At 39.7% G+C, this 19,380-nt stretch overlaps 1 protein-coding gene across 14 annotated transcripts in view; it reads left to right on the top strand.

Moving 5' to 3' along the window:
• syne1 (spectrin repeat containing nuclear envelope protein 1) overlaps positions 1-19,380 on the top strand; it is a 104,348-nt gene that overhangs the window by 44,790 nt on the left and 40,178 nt on the right. For 13 of the 14 annotated variants that reach the window (XM_023352564.1, XM_023352569.1, XM_023352556.1 and 10 more), the window contains 26 exons: positions 293-457; positions 659-1,015; positions 1,863-1,999; positions 2,643-2,820; positions 2,965-3,147; positions 3,257-3,400; positions 4,773-4,928; positions 5,779-5,943; positions 6,032-6,204; positions 7,608-7,761; positions 7,868-8,011; positions 8,497-8,661; positions 8,815-9,132; positions 9,343-9,498; positions 10,605-10,775; positions 10,891-11,217; positions 11,310-11,462; positions 12,366-12,533; positions 12,648-12,830; positions 12,943-13,089; positions 13,187-13,312; positions 13,948-14,124; positions 14,238-14,503; positions 15,405-17,565; positions 18,205-18,542; positions 19,070-19,214. In XM_023352564.1, coding sequence (XP_023208332.1) covers positions 293-457; positions 659-1,015; positions 1,863-1,999; positions 2,643-2,820; positions 2,965-3,147; positions 3,257-3,400; positions 4,773-4,928; positions 5,779-5,943; positions 6,032-6,204; positions 7,608-7,761; positions 7,868-8,011; positions 8,497-8,661; positions 8,815-9,132; positions 9,343-9,498; positions 10,605-10,775; positions 10,891-11,217; positions 11,310-11,462; positions 12,366-12,533; positions 12,648-12,830; positions 12,943-13,089; positions 13,187-13,312; positions 13,948-14,124; positions 14,238-14,503; positions 15,405-17,565; positions 18,205-18,542; positions 19,070-19,214 — 6,957 coding nt within the window. The remainder of the gene's footprint in view (positions 1-292; positions 458-658; positions 1,016-1,862; positions 2,000-2,642; positions 2,821-2,964; positions 3,148-3,256; positions 3,401-4,772; positions 4,929-5,778; positions 5,944-6,031; positions 6,205-7,607; positions 7,762-7,867; positions 8,012-8,496; positions 8,662-8,814; positions 9,133-9,342; positions 9,499-10,604; positions 10,776-10,890; positions 11,218-11,309; positions 11,463-12,365; positions 12,534-12,647; positions 12,831-12,942; positions 13,090-13,186; positions 13,313-13,947; positions 14,125-14,237; positions 14,504-15,404; positions 17,566-18,204; positions 18,543-19,069; positions 19,215-19,380) is intronic. The other variant, XM_023352566.1, reaches the window with a different exon arrangement.

The raw sequence follows: 19,380 nt of genomic DNA, 5'->3' as shown, positions 1-19,380 counted from the left end.
GTAATACAGATCAATGGGAAACAGATGGTAAATTCTAGTTGTTCATTGGGGGGCAGGTACATGAAGAAACTAAACGTGAGAGTCTTCATAGCAACGACAAATTTAGTCACATTTAACGTTTCAAACAGAAAGTCTGGAAGGTAACAGTTATAGTATTGGACTGTTTAGAAATTAATCTAAACATTTTTTGCAGTATCTTTTGTTATTTCTAAAATGCCCTCAGTAGAACCTGACATAACGTAGACATTGTCTCGCTCTCATCCAACGTGTGATATTAACATTCGGTTTGTAGGGAAAAGTCCAGTCCTTGCAAAAAATCGTATCTGAGCATGAGGAGTACCTGGACGCTGTGAGAGACTTCAATGACTGGCTCGTTTCAGCCAAAGAGGAACTTCAGCGTTGGTCTGACCTGTCGGGAGACTCCATCAATATTAGAAGAAAGCTGTCCAAAGTACAGGTAAGGAAAGTTAAAACTGGAATAATAATAGTAATAAATTGGCTTCCTTGTGAGAGATTATTTTCTCTCAGCTCACAGCAAATTAAATGTAAGTAATCTGAATGTAGCTCCAGTGAAATCAGTTTCCACATTGTTTGCAGTGAAGAGGATTGTTTACTATATTAAATTTTTAACTTGCATTTTTTTTTAATTTTTTTACAGGAGCTTCTTGACTCGAAGCAGAGAGGCAGGGAGAGACTGAACCGTGTTCAGAGATATGGGGCAGTAGCGAGGGATTACACGGGTTCGGGGGGCTACGAGGCGATGGAGCGAGAGGAAGCAGCGCTCCTGTCATCATGGGAGCAGTGGGAACGCGTGGCTCTACAGACACGTGCCAGTCTGGAGACGTCGCTCTCACAGATATCGAGCTCTGAGCAGGAGTTCAGCAGTCTGTCAGCGCAGCTGGAGCAGGATCTCCAGGACTTCAGCCGTCAGCTGCAGGGTTGCCGACTTCGACTTTGTCAGGCGGAGAAGAAAAATGAGGGAGAGGAAGCAGTTAAAGGCTGGCAAATGGCAAAGGTAGGCCTACGTGTGTGAGAAAATAACTTTCAGGGTTCATATAGGTGTTTGAAATCCTTAAAAATACTTGAATTTCTCTAAGGTTTTTTCAAAGTTTGGAAAGTCCTTGAAAGTTCTTGATATTCAAACTGCACAGTTTTGTAACAAAGTGCAATCTAATGTTTGATTAAAAGCCTAAATTTCATACACCTAACAAAAAGACTTGGACATATTTTTTTTACACCATCTGAAGTTAAATATAACTAAACATTTTTTGTTTTAGGTTAAAATTATTTCTATTTGCTGAATGCCGAATAACTTGATGAGAACATTTTTAGAGTTTTTTTCTTTTATGTTTAAGTATTTTAATTGAGCAGGAAGGTCATTTATCTTAACATGACTTGTTTGGTTTGTTACAATGGTATTTATATTTATCATTCGCAATCGCTCGATGTCTTATTAACTTGTGTAATTGGAATAAAGGTTGGCTTGTACTTTATACACAAACAGTGTTGTTGAAATTGGGGGAAATTAGTTTAATTACTGTTTTGTTCTCAGACCAGAGTGTGTCAGAGCGACATTTCAAAACATAAAATTGTGTAGAATATTATCATAAGACATTATTATAACAGTATCATATAATGGTATCATATATAATTGGCACTATTTTTTTTAGTTAATTTATTTGTATTGCTTTTATCTCCAAAGGGCGTTGCTGGGAACGTTTGAAAACTTACTTTAAAAATATTTGAAAAGTGCTTGAATTTTATCCTGAGAAAAGTGTACGAACCTTGAACTTTACATTATGCATGTGTTTAAAGGTTTACTGTTTGTGTCTGTCTTCACTACTCATTTGTTCTACGTACAGGACACGTTGGACGAACTGGTCAAAGCTGAGGCCATGTCTGATCGTCTGAAGACTCAGCTCAATGATCTGTGCCGATTCTCCAGGGAAATGGCCACTCAGTCTGAGAGAGTGTCTGCCCTTATTAAGGACTATAACAGGTCAGAAAAAAATGCCAGTAATGCTAACAAGTAATCGTTACCCTCAACTAAAAAAAGAAAGAAAAACAGCTGCAGCAGTTTAACTGTAACAGGATACACATATTCATAACCAGTGAAATTATTTTCTGTAGGCTTACAAACTAAATCAGCTATCGCACAAGTCTGAGCTTTATGGAAACAGTTCCAGATGAAGGTTGTTGTTTTTTTTTAAGCCATTAGAAACCTCATTTAACCTTATATACCATCCTGAAGATGATGGGTGAAGCTGAGTATTTTTCAAACCTAAAAGAAAACCTGCCAGCAGATGAAAAAAACTATTCAGTCAGAATACAAACAGCTGCATCGGATTTGTTTTAGAGGGTCCTAGTCAAATTCCAGACCAAAATCCAATTGTGAGTCTGTGGCAAAGACTTGAAGAACAAGTAGTTAACAGATATAAATTATCTTTTTGTTCTAGTCAAGTAAATTCAAATCAATCTGAAAACGTTATTTTTAAGGTGATGGTTTTGTGTTTAAAAAGAGTTTTTATAGGCAATAAGCTGTACATCTGAAGAAAAACACAGATAATGGAGTGAGAAGATATGTATATTTTAAGTATTTACAAAGTATTCTATAAAAAAAAAATCTTACTGACTTTTTCCAGTTTGAGTCTTCAAGCCACCAGAGAGTGTCAGAGCAAAGAGAAGGGGCTGGATCAAGGCTTCCGCTCAGCTTTCAGAGAATTTCAACAATGGTTGGTTAACGCCAAGATCAACACCGCCAAATGTTTTGATGCTCCTCAAAACCTCAGTGAAGCTTCGTCTAGTTTCCAGAAGATCCAGGTATAATAAACAAAGCTGACTTCATAATCACAGACACCCTGTTACACAGTAAAGATTAAATATTTAACATGTTTTCGTATTTTTAGTGACCTGCTGCTGTTTTGCATTTAAGTTATGACCTTCCATCTGGCCTTTTCCTTCCAGGAGTTTCTTAATGACAAAGAACAAGGTCAGTCAAAGCTGAATGCTGTGATTGTAAATGGAGAGCTTGTCTGTAGCATCGCAGCTAAAGACAAAACCGATGCAGTTCGGGGTAAAATGAACACTGCCAGAGAAGACTGGAAAAACATCATATCCAATCTGCATAACAGAGAGACGAGTTTGCAAGTAAGCATTTAAATGCCTCTTCTCAACCACTGGAAACTATCTCTGCTATTATTCTCCAAAGCTTTTAGTTTCCTAGTTTACCAGTAGGACTCTGTTCTTGCTGTTCCAGAACCTCATTTCACAGATGAAGGATTTTGAGGCAAGTGCAGAGCCTCTTCAGGAATGCCTGAATGCAACAGAGCTAGCTGTGCAGGAGAGCAGCACACGACTTCATGATCTGACTGCAAAGAAGATGGAGCTTCACAAGCTGCAGGTACCGCAGTCCAAAATCAACCAGACTTGAAACACCGACTGAAAGCCGTCATGTAACCAGTAAATGCTGGAGCATGACCGTCACAATTCATTTCATGTGCAGGACTCTCATCATTAAAGCTCTGATAAAAATAGTGTTTAGTAGAGATGCACTGGTTGGAGAACCTTGTGGTCAGTTTTCAATCAAATGTTTTGTAAATCAACACCAATAACCAAATTTCTTGGTAAAAGCTAAAAAATAACAACAAAATAATTTTTTATCTACTTGTCTGTATTAACTGGGTATTTATCTGTTTTTACAGCAAAATGCTTATAGTACAATAATTTTTAAAAAAGGAGCCCTCTATGCATTACTGAAAATACTGAAAAATCACCACGGTTAGGAGTCGGAGGTAGGTTTATAAGTAAAACCTTACTAAGAAGAATTACATCATGTCCCATTTATTTATTTACAAAGCAGGTTATTGCTCACTAATGTCTTTTTGCACACTTGAAACGCACATCACTAAGCAATCATGATTTGTCCAACTCAATACTTGAGCTGCAAAAACCCTCATTTCATGTTTTTGTTAGATTGGTCAGTCACAAACATAAACTTTTAAGTAGCTTTTCTGATGTAAACAATTATTTATAAGCATTCCCTTGACTGTAGGATTTCTGAAAGATTGATATTTGCTGATGCAGCATGTATTATGACAGATAGATTGAGACTCTTTCAAAAATGAAATCAATAACCTTGCTTTAACATGCTGAGCTTCCTGGTTTTTGCCAAAGTCAGACTCCCTGTTTTGAACCAGCATGTTAAATGAACAGCTGAAATGCATTAGTGGAAAAGAGTTACCTTTTTCAAAGTTTTTTATACCTTCTGCACTTGATCTGACTTCATTTATAAACACCACACTGACTTCAAAACGTATAACTGAGTCATTTTGCCTCAGTAACACCTTCCACACGGAAATAAATTATGTTTTTAGATTCAGACTGACCAATCACCAATCAGAGCCAGTCAAACATAGAAACACCCGTCCAGTTCTTGGTGCATCTCGTTCAGTTCTTGATGCGTTTGTTTAGAATGCATTTTCATGCACCTTCGCTAACTGCCAGCACGTCCTGCTTCTCTTTGCTAACTATATGTCTGCTCAATAGTGTCTACATGAATAAAATATTGCTAAAGAAGGCCGTAGGAATATATTTCCTGTTTACAACTTCCTCTTTAGAGCTGGACTCTTAACACTTGCTAGGCTCCTCATTTGCTTTTCCTTTTTGCCATGTTCTCATCTCTTAACAACCTGCTCTTTGCCTCACTTTACTTGTCTTATAAATCTGAGTGTCAGCTTGCATGCCTCTGTGATAACCTGCTTGTGCTCTTTCAGTCTGTGCTTGAAGACTTAGCTTCTCACGAAGTTCAGCTGAACAGGCTGAAAGAGAAGGCCCAGCTGTTGTTGGATGAACACTCGGCCGGGAAGGGCTTTGTGCACCGTGTGTCGCAGCTCTCTGCTCAGTGCCTAGCTTTAACCAACCTTACTAAGGTAAAGTAATGCCTGTGAGACCACCTGTGCATTGGGACTTTTATAGAGTTATAGCTGGAGATGATACAGAGGTACTAGACTGGAGTGACACCTGAGTTATGTGTATTTTTACAAGTTTTAGGGTGCATTCACACCAGCTCTGTTTAGTCCACTTTAATCAAATCAGATTTATTCGAAGTGGTGAGATTATGCAATCAAACTCTGATGCAGACCAAAAAAGCGAACTCTGGTTCACCTAAAAACCTCGGTCGCGGTTTGGTTGATGTGAACTCTAGTGGAGTTTTAATACACTGTTCTATAGTTTATACTGACTGTAGAGCAGTGCATTATGGGTAGATACAGCCAAAACAAAAATAAGAATCTAGCGCTACAGGAAAAAATTGCTTTTGGTTTTGTTTACCACTGACAAAAGAGAAACCCTTAAACCACTAAAACCTGGTACCACTCCATGTTTGTTTAGATTTTGTGAAGAAGATTTTTGTGTTTTCTTTGGAGGTTTTTGTGTCATTTCCTTCAGGAGTTCTTGGTGCAGCGCCACCACAGGTGAGGGGGCAGACAAGGTTTTTCAATTGGCTTGGTTCGTTTGACAGATAGTGCAGTGTGAAAACGAGCCACGCCAGCTGAAAATGTAACAAATGTTTCAATTTGGTCCCAATCCAACCGAGTCCACCAAACTATCAGGTGGGAAAACACCCTAAAACTGTAAAGATGCAACATTTTCACTGTCAAACACAGATGTAATTATTTTGATTATGGAAATTACATTTCCTAACTTTTGTTGAACTCATGTGTACAACCTATTCTGGTAATTCTTTAAATGTGTGATGGTTTGATGGTTCTGGATGTGCAGGAGAAGGCTTCTCGTATCGATCGGATCGTCACCGAGCACCAGCTTTTCTCCCAGGGGTTGGAGGAGCTGCAGAACTGGGTGGCTGACACCAGCCACATGCTGCAGACTTACAGCGCTCCAACAGCTGACAAAAATGTTCTTGACAGCAGAATGATCAAGCTGGAGGTTTAGAAAATTATTAATCATTTCAAATTCCCCGATGTATTTGAAATTCTGTGTTGTGATGAATTTAAACGGTTGCTTGTTGCTTCAGGCTCTGCTGACGGCTCGCCAGGAGAAGGAGATCCAGCTGAAGATGTTGATCACAAGAGGAGAGTCGGTGCAGAGAAACACCTCCGCTGAAGGCGTGCCACTAATCCAAAAACAGATACAGGAGCTGAAAGACTCATGGGATGCCCTCCTCTCTGCTGCCATTCTTTGCAAAAGGTTTTTCCTTTTTGGTATTTTTTATTTTATTTTTATTTTTGACAACTATTTGGTAATTGGGACCTGCCATAGCAATTCATTGGGGGGCATTGAAATGCCAACCAAGTGCCACAAAGTAAACATCTGACTTTTACTTTTGCAAAATGTACCAACTCTAAATTTCTTGTGTCTAAGCAGATAAGCAGTATTTCAAAAGAGCTAATGTTTTTTAATTAATTTGGTGTTAAGAGATGAGTGGGTTTTTTTGTAACGATCTGCCACAAAGTATTGATCAGATTTTTACTTTGAGTTAAAAGTCTGTTTTATAATATATTTACCACCAATGACAAATTAAAAAATTTTTTTTAATTTTCTGCTAAATTCACCAACTGCACATTTGTTAAGTAGCATAAAATAAATAGTGTTTAAAAAGAGCAGAGGAAATCTTGTTTTTTGAACAATAACAATATTTGTTGTTAATCTGTTGCTACGAGATGAGCGCGTTTACTGGTAACCAAGTGCCACGAAGTCAACATCTGATTTTTACGTTTGCAAAATTTACCAACTGTACATTTCTTGTGTCTCTGCAGATAAGCAGTATTTCAAAAGAGCTTATGTTTTATAAAAAATAATTAATTTGGTGTTGAGAGATGAGCATTTTTTTCTGAAAACGAACTGCCACGAAGTATAAATCAAATTTTCTATTTTTGTGTTAAATGTCAACCAATTTGACACCGACAAAAAGAAAAAAACATTTTCACTTTTCTGAAAAATTCACCAGCTGTAGAATTGTTAAGTAGCATAAGATAAATAGTGTTTCAAAAGAGCAGAAGAAATTTTGTTTTTTGAACAATAACAATATTTGTTGTTATTCTGTTGCTAAGAGATGAGCGCGTTTTCTGGTAACCAAGTGCCACGAAGTAAACATTTGATTCTTAGTTTTGTAGAAGTAAAAATCAAAATGCAGTGCATTAACATTAATACAAATATTAGTAGGCACTGTCTTTTCTCTAAAATAAGCTTTTTAGCTATTTTTATTTATTAGCCAAGTTTAGCACACTGAATGGAGGAAGTAAATGTAAGACAACATGCTAGTGATTCCCCACATGCTATTCAGTACATTGTAGCTTACTTAGCATTGATGCTAATCTTTAGCATCAGAACACTGGGTTCCAACAGACGGGCACACTTTGGCATGCCCCGTTTAAAGTTCTTCAGAAATGTTCTAGTTTATTTGTTATTCACACAATATCTCACCTGAAAAATCTCTAAAGGCAAGGCAGAAACAAAGTTTAGGATCATGTAGTCAAAAAATATGAAAACATTTACCACTAATGGAGACCATTTATAGTATAATTTTGCTGTTGTAAATAATTTTAGAATCACCTTTGCCTCACATTATTTTTAATGTTTATAATCCACAGTCAACTGGAAGGTTCATTGTCTCAGTGGACGAGTTACCAAGAGGACGTCCGTCAGTTTCTGGCTTGGATCGAGGACGTAGAGGAAAGTCTCGATGTCACCGATAAGCAGTGCCCAGAGATGAGAGACAAAACTGCAAATCTAAGCAAAACAAAGGTGCTTTATTCTGTCTGTCATTTAGACAATTCTTTAAAAATAATATTATTAACATTTAGCTAGTACAATTTGGACTCTGATCATGTATTTTTCCTTTTTTGTTCAGTTGCTTTATGAGGACATACTCAGCCACAACACCCTGCTGGAAACCATTACTGCCAAAAGCGCCAGAATCACTGAAAACTATGTCGCTCAGCTGGAGCTCCAAGAACTTCAGGAGCGGTACAACACCGTCAAAGACAATGCCATGGTAATAATAGTAATATAAAAATCTTATCTTTTATTTAAGCTTTTTGTGGAAATATTTCACTATCAACAATGTGATTGACAATGCTTGCTATACTTTTTTCAAAATGCATTCGCAAAATAACTTCAATCTATAAAACGAGACCTTTGGTAATTGTTAAAATGTCATTCTTCTTTTTAATTAACAAGGTTGACTGTTAATTTTATATTTTGTTTGCTCAAACAAGAGAAATTCATTCAAGAACATAGTCATCATACAGAGGGTAAACCCTATAGCCATAAAATTTTTACTGATTTGAACCCACAAACAAATTCCTAGACAGCAGAGACACAAAACTAAATAAATAGCATTTTTACAGTAGAAAGAAAAAAGATACTGCTATTAAATAGTCATTTGTATTCCTTATTAACAGGAATACAAAAGAAAAAGTGAGAAAAAGCATTTAACATCTGATAATTAATTCGGTAAATTACTGTTGTTTTCCTCAGAGGGCTGTTGGCAAGGCAGAAGAGCTGGTGAAAGCTCACCAGGAGTATCAATGGGACATTCATTCCTTTGAGGAGTGGCTGAAGGAAGAAGAAGAGAAGCTCAGCTGCTACACCCAGCTGGAGGGAGATGTGGACATGTTGGAGGATACCCTCCAAAAGCTGCAGGTTTGAAACCAAACGCTACTGATGCTTTTCTGCTGACGTCAGTAAGCTTGATGCATGATAACGAACACTCATTCATGTAGCAAGAAACTGCATTTAATTGAAAAAAAAAAAGGGAAATGATGAGAGTGATCAACGGGAACCGTTTAATTCCAGGAACTGCAGCTACACTGCACAGAAGGTCAGGCTCTCCTGAACACCTTGTTGCTGAGCCGGGAACTGGTCGTCCCCTGGGGTCTGCCTCAGATAGAGGACCGGGCACTGGAGACGCTCCAGCAGGAGTGGAGGCTTTATCAGGCACAGCTGGCCGACACCCGCGCTCAGCTGAACAGCGCCCTGGCCAAACTTCGACAGATGGAGCAGAAGTTCCAGCGCCTCGACAGCTGGCTGAAAGGCATGGAAACCAAAGCGCAACTGCGCTCCAGTCGGCGGTCCGATCGAGCCACGAAGAGCGCTCAGCTACAGATGGTGAAGGTTGGTAAACGGATGGAAACTTGTAATGTTCCATTCTTATATTTAATCCAGCTTGGAATGCTTTTCTTATGGTACAGTGAGTTTGGGCTGATTGGGACGCTCCTGTTTTACATTTGCTGAATGACAAACTGGTTTATCCTGAGTTTTAAAAATCTGTGTTAGAATTGAAGCATAAATCCCAACAGTAATTATATTCCCTCCTTTTTTTAGAGCTGGCAGGAAGAAGTCCTTGTTTATCAAGAGGAAATGGAGGGCCTTACTCTTTTGGCTCAGCAGGTTCTGGATGAAACCCACATTAGCAGTCGGATCAGTACCAGAGCCACCCAGATCACAGTCCGCTACCATGCCCTGCTCCTGCACTTACTGGTAATAGTAGCTAATTACAAAATAACTCTAAAATTCATCTAATCTGTTTCATTTAACCACATTGTCTGCACTTGTTGGCTTTGTTCTATAGAAATAAACAAAGAAACAAATGTTTTCATATCACTTTAAACTTTTGTTACTTTAAGCCACAAAATATTGTTGTATTTTATTGGAATATTAAGTAGAGAGTATAAATAAATAATTCATACAAAAATAATACAAATAAAATTAGTTGGTTTATTTCAAACATGACTGGAAAATGAACAAATAAAATAAACAAAAAGGTATGACAGGATATACAATCAACAAAAATGTCATATTGTTTATAGTGTAACAACTCAATATGTTCAAAATGGGGTGTGACGAAACTACCACTACATCAAAGTCAAAACTGCCCTCATCTGATCATCTTGTCTTGTTGATGGATCATATTTCAGCCTCTATATCCAGTGTGTGTCTCTGTTTGAAAATGTTTTCAAACACAATATTTGTGTTTCCAGCCAGCAGGTTGTGTGTTTCTCTGTATATCATTTGTGTATTTTTATCAGATCATCACATCTAAGAGTATTTGACTTGAAAAACCCACCAACAGCCAGTGAAAATCGGAAAGATAATGCAACATGGAACATTTTTAGAAATTAAAGATCTTAAAAGTATGATTTGCATTTGCATGTAGCCCTCAATACTCTATCACCCCTAAAGAAAATACATAATAACAAATTAAAAATCATTCATCAGGCATTGTGTATAAACAGTGTTTCCCCCAGAAAACTTGCTAAGCTCGGTGCTCGGGGCACTGGGGTAGTCATCCAGCCAGGCAACAAGTTTTTGAGTTAAAAAATGTTTACAGTTGACAGGAAATTTGAAAATATCACTTGATAGCTGTGTGTTATTGGAAGACTGGAATGTTAATACCTAAACACCAACTATGAAGTCTTAAGAAAGGCAATAATTAAGAAAAAACTAAAATAAATAAACGATGCTAAGCCAGACTTATAACACACTGTGGGAAACATAAACATAGTTTCTGTAAATTAAATTTTTTCGGTTAGGCATCTCTTATTTTAACCACCACTGATTTTCCTATTTTGTCTTTTATAATACAGGAGACAATCAAACAGCTTCAGGAGGAGGTGTCTTCGATAGAAGAAGCACAGTGTGTCTTCACCACATTCTCAGAGTGGCTCAGCACTGCTCAGAATAACTTCAGCACCGTAGCTATTAGTGTTGATGTAGTTGACCGCTTTGCTTTAGAGAGAAAGATGAAGAAACTTGAGGTAAAGTTTTCAACGCAGTGTGCACATTCCATTTGTTTATCTAAACTAGACTTCTTAGTGTCACTCTATACTATGCACAAATATTGTTTAGCAACAACATTTTATGTCACTTCAGACTCTTCAGGGTGACATGGAGCAGGGTCACACTTACCTGAAGGTGACGAGGGAAAAGACAGAGCATGCCATGGCTTTCTTGGAAGAGCCTGAGGCAGATCAGCTCAGGGAGGAAGTGGACATTCAACTCTTCCAGCTTGAGGAGTTAACAACTTCTCTACGCACAGAGCACAGCTCCCTTGAGAAATACATTTCACTCTCCAAGGACTTCATGGATAAATACAAAACCCAAGCCCAGTGGGTGAAGGAGACAAAGAACTGTTTAGCGTCAAGTTTAGAACCAAAAGCCGAACTCTACCAGAAAAAAGCTCAGTTGGCAAAATATAAGGCAAGTTTTTCTTCAGCTAAATTGTGATTTCTTTCTCTCTTTTTTTCTGCAAAAAATGGATTCAATGTTTCACTTTCTTCTCATTTATTCAGACTGTTCAGCAGACGATAGATTCCCATGAGCCAGCTGTGAAGTGTGTCATTGAGAAAGGAGAGGCTCTCCTCAATTCATTTAGCGACCCAACCATCAGTGAAAACATGAAAAAGTTACAGGCTGATTATGAAGACCTTTGTTTGGCAGCCAAGGTATGCACATGATAAACAAGTTCAGTTAATTTTTGAAACAAGAACTGGTTGCACAGACTTGAGTTCATTGTTTCTAATCTTCACTAGTTCATAATTGTACATTTTACAGACTAAAGAATATACAAATGACCTTATTGATATTTGGTTTAATGTTCCTGAGCAAATTGCAGAGAATCCATGCTTTTTTTGTTGGTATCAGCAAGTTGCCAGCATAAATCTGGCTTTATAATTGAGTACTCTAGTTATCAGAATTGGTAGAGCTCATTTTTATTGTTCGGTTTTCTGCCACAAACATAGCTTTTCAGTTGATATGGGTATGTTACTGGAGACATGCGCGCGCACCCCGTCAGGACGCATCCTCGGTGGTGGTGGAGCGAGCGGAAGGGCGGATCTCCCACATATGTCGAAACCCAGCCTACTTATAGGCAGGCCAACAGCGCCACAAATTAATGTAATCAAATTACCAAAAAAAAAAAAAGAAATTATCCAAACTCCAAAATATCTCAACAAAGAATCATTCAACTAAAGTCTATACAAAATAATATAGGAAGAAAATAGATAAAAATAATTTATAATGGGCCCAAAGCACATAAAAGGTACATTTCATACATTCTCCATAAGTTTAAGGTGAAGTCCATTACACAGATGCTTGATGTTGATCCCATTTAAAGCCAGTTTGTATGTGTTAAGGCATCATTTTCATTTAGTAAATTGGATCAAACTTAAATTGGAACAACCAAATATTCCTCATGTCGTTCTGGTCAAATATCCAAGGGTGGTTTCTCTACAACTTACTAAGGAAAATTTTTTCAGACATTGGTAAGGTTAGAGAAAATGTGGATTAGAGGAAATCCACAATATATTCAAAAATGTGCATCTAATTCTTATTTGTGCTTGTTGTAGAAACATGTGCAGAGCCTTGTAGAGTGGGTAAAAGAGCACGAAGATTACAACAGCGAGCTGCAGGAAGTTGAAAAATGGTTGTTACAGATGTCCAGCAGGCTTGTGAACTCAGACTCAATGCAAACTGGAAACATGGAGATGGCAACTCAGCAACTCGCCCGACACAAGGTGAGCATCTCCATAGTGTTTACATCACAATCAGTTTTTACATTTTATTCTGTTGCTATTTGAACTGATACATGAAATTACTCACCTTCCCTTCTGTTTGTGTGAATGTTTTAGGCCATAATGGAGGAAATAGCCAGTTTTGAGGAGCGCCTTACCAGCTTGAAGCAGAAAGGAGAAGGTCTTATAGCCGGCTGCACAGAACAAGCGCAAGTTCAAGCTAAGATTAGTCAGCAAGTCCAGGCCCACCTACAGGGAACAAGAGACAGCTACTCTGCCATCTGCAGCACTGCCCAGCGTGTGAGTCACAGATAAACACAAGTATTCATCTATGCAGTAGAAAAAGCTGGTACAAACTATTTTCTTTTAGCTATATTTAGTTCGTTAGGTTCTGATCATTCTCTTTTAATAGGTCTACCTGAGTTTGGACCGGGAGTTGCAAAAATATGTCAGTCATCAGGATACTTTGCAACAATGCCAAACCTGGTTCTTGACTGTGCAAGAAGAGCTTCAGCTCAACGATCAGGGGCCAACCGGACTTCAGGAAGCTCTGAAGCAGGTGCTTAACGTCACACAGGATTTGAAATTTCAAATTGTGATTGCGTGCTTCATTTATTTTTCAAATTTATTTCTATTACCTAATGTTACTCACACAGGTGAAGCACTACAGAGCTCTTCAGGAGCAAGCCAGCACATATCTGGACCTGGTGTGTTCTGTGTGCGACCTGTCTCATGATGCAGTAAGAGTTGCAGCTGCTGAGGTCCAGCAGATCAAGCTCATGGTCAGTGTTATCCTTGCTTCATTCCATGCGTAACTTGTGTACTTTACTTGAAATCAGGATTGTTGATATAAATAATAAATACTTTATACCTTTTTAAATTAAGATTTTAAGTTACTTTTAAGAACTTTGTTTCTGACAGGAAGTGACAGGAGTCACACAATAGATTAAATAAATCAACAAGGAATGTCATTAAAAAATGAGCATATCCCTCTATTTGCATTTTAACAAAGATGACATTTTAAAAATTATGTTTTTCCTTTTTAGTAATGAAAAAGCCTATAATTTTATTACATCAGTCTAAGCCATCTTATCAGCTTTTTGCATGCTCCACTGGTATGTCAACATCTCTCTATTATAATGAGTCTCTGAGGTTGGAGGGACCATCACCCTAATTCTTAACTCCCTCCACAATATCTCTGTCATTTCAAAACATTAATACTACTTTCACTCCGAAGAAACATGTCGGACAGATTAAAATCTAAATCTGAAATTTTGGGCTTGATTAAATCCACAGGACGAAGTATAGCTACTCAGAGAAACGTGTCGTGAATCTGACACCTGTCTCTGTGGTTGTGTGCAAGTTACAAGAGGATAATGGGTTATAAGTACTAAAGTCGTGGTTTCTATGTGCACAGATAGAAGAAAGGATGTCTACCGCACAAGAACTTTCAGAAAGCTGGAGGGAGATCAAAGAACAGAAACAAGATCTAACAGGCTTGTTCCAGGACATGGAGCAGCAGCTTCTCAGCCTCTCTAGAAGACCAGCAGAGCTGGAGACTAAGATTGCTCAAAACATGTTGTTACAAGCCCAGGTGGGTACAAGCATCACCAGAATCATCACATTGACTTTGCACCTTTTTTCTGTGTATTAGCCTTTGGTGTGAGAAGAGACATTTAATCACTAGTTCTATTGCCTGTGTCTCAGGAGTGCTGCCAGCAACTGCAGTCCAAACAGAGCACCCTCACTAAAATGACAGAGACTGTGAGCAGACTGATTGGTGGCCAGGACACTGCAGAACACGCAGAGCTTGATCGTCTTAGCCACTCTTGGCTTGAGCTCTGCCACCAGGCGAACAAGCTCCAGGCCCAAAGAGAGGAGGATCTGCAGAGATCCAAAGATTACCATGACTGCATCACTGCAGTGGAGGAGCTGTTTGAGCAGGTGTCCAAAGAGTGGGACAATCTGGCAAGGTGGGTTTGAACATAAGGCAAACCTCTAATCAGTAAAATTAATTAGTGGTATAACCAAATATGTTAAATTATAAATGCAGTTTTTTGGCTTTCATCCTTAATTTTCTACATTTACTTTCATGATGGGTCTTTTTATCATGGTGTTATATAAGCTACTATAAAATACTTCATATATATATTATTCTTAAACAGAAGCAAAATTACATAATCTATAATGTGGGTGCTTCAGTGCAATAACACAGTACAGACCTATACAAAAAAGGACTAGTACTTTAAATTCAGGAATATTTCATGGTGACAGTTTTTAGCAGTTTCTATCACTTTTTTTAGTGATTAGCAAAGTTAGCATTGCTAACTGTAACATCAGTCTGTGTGTATTTCCAGATTGTAAATATATCAACTTAGTGTAAAAGTCTGTTTCTAAATCCTTAGAAGTTTGACAATTTTAGACCTAAGTTTCAAATATCCACCTGAATATTTTTGCTTATTTTAATTGTACGCAGCTCTTTAAATGTCCTGTGAGTAAATATATTTGCCCATTTCTCCATAACAACTGGAACTTTCAATATCTAGCAAGTTATTTTCGCAATCTACCATCTAGAAAAGTGTTCCTCAGATTAATTTGACTCCCTGCTTTGGCAGGGGTGAAATTACCATAATAACCCGATGTTGGCCGGAAAGCGCAACATCTCCCCTTTCAGAAACCGTTGGAATTTTTCAGATGGTGCAAAATGTGGCGGAATTACGGTGCATTGTCTGCAAATCGTCACCAATAAGTTCGGTCTGCTAGAGTTAAGGGTGAAACTTCAAAAGAAAAAAAGATAAACATCAGTTTGTTGCTTCCATGTGAACAAATGTTTAACAAATATGTAATGAATTGTTAATTTTTTTATTGCCACAGAACCGACGCTGAAAGTTCGTCTCAACATTTGGAGGCACTAAGAAAACTCGCTGTGACTCTGGAGCAACAAAAAGGAGCCCTGGAGAACCTTAAAGAGCAGAAACAGAAAGTCATCCAACATTTAAACTTGGACGACAAGGAGCTAGTGAAAGAGCAAATCAGTCACTTCGAACAACGGTGGTCTCAGATGCAACATCTGATCGAAAGAAAGATCCAGGACTCCATGGTGACCCTCGAGGACATGGGCCAAGTGGAGGCTCGTCTGAGAGAGGCTCGAGACTGGGCGGAGGAGCAGCAGCCTGCCCTGTCCGAAGCCATGAAAATGAGCCCACCGCCCGAACTGGCCCAGAGTTTCCTGTTCGACCACCTCAGCATCTGCAGCGAGCTGGAGGCAAAGCAGCTCCTCCTGGCTCAGGCCATGGCTGACGCAGACAGGGTGCTGCCGCGGCTGGGCCTCAGCGAGCGCCAGCACCTGCAACAGCTGATTTCCGACACGCAGTCGGAGGTGGAGTCTCTGAGTGTCAAAGTGGTGCAGCGGAGAAAACACCTCAGCAAGGCTTTTACGGAGAGGACGCAGTTCCTAATGGCCGTCAATCAGTCCATTTCCTGGGTTCAGCAGAACGAGAAGAAGGCCCAGGCAGAAGAATACATTGCTTTGTTACCTGACGACCTGGCTAAGCAGGTGAGAACGTGCAGGAACATCCAAAGCAGCCTGAAAGCCTATCAGAGTGAGCTGACCTCCCTGTGGTCTCAGGGGAGAGACCTGATGAGGGAAGCCAGCGACGAGGAAAGGAATGAGATTCTCACAAAGTTGCAGGAGTTACAAAATATCTTCGACAGAACTTTGCACAGATGCGGCCAGAAGCTACAAGAGCTCGAAAAAGTACTCGTCTCGAGAAAGTATTTCAAGACTGACTTGGAGAAAATCTGCCAGTGGTTGAAGCAAGCCGACATTGTCACATTCCCTGAAATAAACCTAATGGTGGGAGACGCTGAACTGCAAGCGCAGCGATCAAAGTACCAGCAGATAATCGAGCAGGCCGTCGAGTATGAGAACCTTCTCCTGATTGTGCAGAGAGCAGGCCAAGAGATACTGCCCACTCTGAACGAAGTAGACCACTGCTATTTGGATGAAAAACTCAACACCCTCCCTCAGCAGTACAACAGCATATTGGCTCTGGCCAAAGAGAAACAGGAGAAAATCCAGCAGGCCATCCTCACCAGGAACGAGTACACGTCCTTCATAGACGTCACCCACAAAGCCCTGAAAGAACTCGAGGACCAGTTCAACAACCTGGGGACTCAACCCGTCGGCCTTCAAACGGAGGACGTTGTCATTTTGCAGAGCGATTACAAAGCAATTCTAGCGGATCTCGGCAACCTTGGTCTGGCTGTGAGCGAGCTGAATCAGAAGAAAGAGGGCTTTCGTAGCACGGGGCAACCTTGGCGGCCGGAAGAAATGACTCAGCTTGTGAGCTTGTACAACGGGCTAAAGAGGCTGGTCGAACAGAAAGTCGAGCATCTTGATGAAACCTTAGAGTCTTTTGAGGACCACAAGGCGATGGCTATGCAGGTGGACTCCCAGTTGAAGGCCACAAAAGAGCAGCTGGTGAAAGTGAACGCGGAGACTCAATCTGCAGAAGAGAGGCTGAAAAACTACCATGCCCTGGCAGGAAGCCTCCAGAGCGCCAACTCCCACTTATCGAGGCTAATGGAGCAGATGGACTCTCTAGCGCCCCGTGTGGACCAAGCAGCTCACGACGCATCCAAAGAGCAGGTCATTTTGTGGCAGGATGAGCTGCGATCGCTACAGGCCGCAGTGGGCGAACTGATCGAGGAATGCGAGACCAGGTTCATCCAAAGCAAAGACTTTGAGACGGAGATGAAGAGGACGCTGGACTGGTTGCAGCAGATCCGGGACGAACTCAGCTGTGCTGTCATTGTTGATGTCAGAGTGGAGAAAGTGCAAGAGGAAATCAGAAAACAGCAGATCTTACAGGAGGAGGTGCAGTCCAGACTCAGAATAGTGGCCGCTCTCAGTAGCCAGGAGAAGCAGGAGTACATTAGTGCCAATGAGCTGGTCCCTGCTCATGTTGATATGAGCCTCGAAGAAATGGCAAAATTACAAGCAGACGTCCAAAAAGCCCTGAGTGCCAAACAGGTGGGATATTTTTGACTTGACCACAAACTCTTAATTCTCAACTTGATACGCTGCTGCCACACTGTTTACTGTCTTAGGGGCGAGCAATATGGACTTCAAGTTTTGTCACGATATTTTGTGTTATTATTGTGATAAGAACTATTTATTATTTCTTTTTTAGGTAACTGTATGACTGTGACTGTGTCACAGCAATTGTAGCCCCACAAACACAAATAACGCTGTTGAAAAACACTCCCATTTGTGACTGGTGTCTTTAGGACACCAACTATAAAATCTTCAAAAAGACAATCATTAAAAAAAACTAATACATTAACAATGCTAAGCCTGGTGGGGGCACAAGTAAAGCCTGGTGGCCCGCCAGGCTTATAGTACGCTGAGGAAAATCCTTAACTGTATTTTCAAATTTATTGCTATTTATTGATGCTTTCCTTGAACATACAGTGGAGAAAATAGTAAATCTAGCTGTGCTGACAATATAATGTCTTGAATGTGAGGAAATGAAGAGATATTGTGAAGTTTAAAGTCCTGTCAAGTCTTTACACCACTGAAATAAAAAGCAGAATAGTGTGACTGGCTTTTACTGAAAGTTATTAGATCAACACTAATGTGCTTGTCTTTTCTCTTTGGCTTTATGTGAAGATTACTTTGGAGGAAGCCTTGGTTCTGTGTCAGAAGTATCACTTCAGGATGCAGTCAGCCTGCGAATGGCTGGAGGATGCCGTCTCTTTCCTTCAACAAGCTAGCTTGGGAGTGGACGTCGAGAACTACGAGGAGTGTCTGCGGCAGCAGGTGGATATCATGTCAACGGAGCAGGAGTTTCTCATCCATCTGGAGGAACTGCAGACGCTCCTCCCTCAGCTGGAGAACGTGGTGAACCCCACAGCGAAAGAGCAGCTAAGAGTGAGCGTGGAGTCGGCGAAGCAGAGGGGAGTAGAGGTTCGAGATCAGCTCCAGTGTCACCGAGATGTTCTGCACAGGTAGGATTTACAAGGCAATGATGATTATATTCATTAACTATCAAAAGTATAAGTTACATTTGTATAGCTCATTTTCAGAAACAAGGCAGTTTGAAGTTTTTTACATCATGAAAATATTGTAGTCACCAATTATGAAACAAGTAATAAACATGAGATTTTGTCAAATGCCATCATCAGAATCATCAAGCAACAAAAATGTGTTGATCAATGTTCCTCTTACTAAAGGCAACTCCAAATAAGTGGGGCTTTGGCCTTAATAAAAGGACATCTGCAGAAGACATCTATTTAGTTTCATTAGTTGTAATGACTGGTTTTCTCACATAGATGATCTGGAAGTCAATATGCAAGTTTATCTTTAATTTCTGTATAATTGTGTTCATCACATCCGAACAGTATGTGCATCTGACCTGGACAGGTTTGGGACTGTCCATGTTTTGGGACCTGCACAGTCCCAAAACATGGTCTGCTAATGTGGATCCACACGTTTCGTAAGATCATTGGAGTCTAATTAATTATTCTTTTCTCAGCTGTGTGGCCCAGTGGAAGTCGTTCCAGGAAGCGAGACAGACTGTCATTGAGTTAATGAACGAAGCCGAAAAGAAGCTCACAGAATTTTCTACAGCCAAGGCGGCCACAAACCAAGAGGCTGAAGACAAGCTCTGTAGTCACAGGGTATGCATCGTGTTGCCTTGCAAATATATTAATAACCCTTTGAACTCTTTCACATTTTTACAGCAATATTTCAAAACTCAACAAAAGTTGTTGTGGTTTGAAAGAAAATGATTTTTAGAAATACAAATCTGAAAACTAGTGTGCATTTGTATTTAGCTCACTTTAA

This window comes from Xiphophorus maculatus, chromosome 19 (assembly GCF_002775205.1).
Source record: "Xiphophorus maculatus strain JP 163 A chromosome 19, X_maculatus-5.0-male, whole genome shotgun sequence".
Taxonomy (NCBI): Eukaryota; Metazoa; Chordata; class Actinopteri; order Cyprinodontiformes; family Poeciliidae; genus Xiphophorus; species Xiphophorus maculatus.
This window is presented reverse-complemented; position numbering and strand designations above follow the sequence as displayed.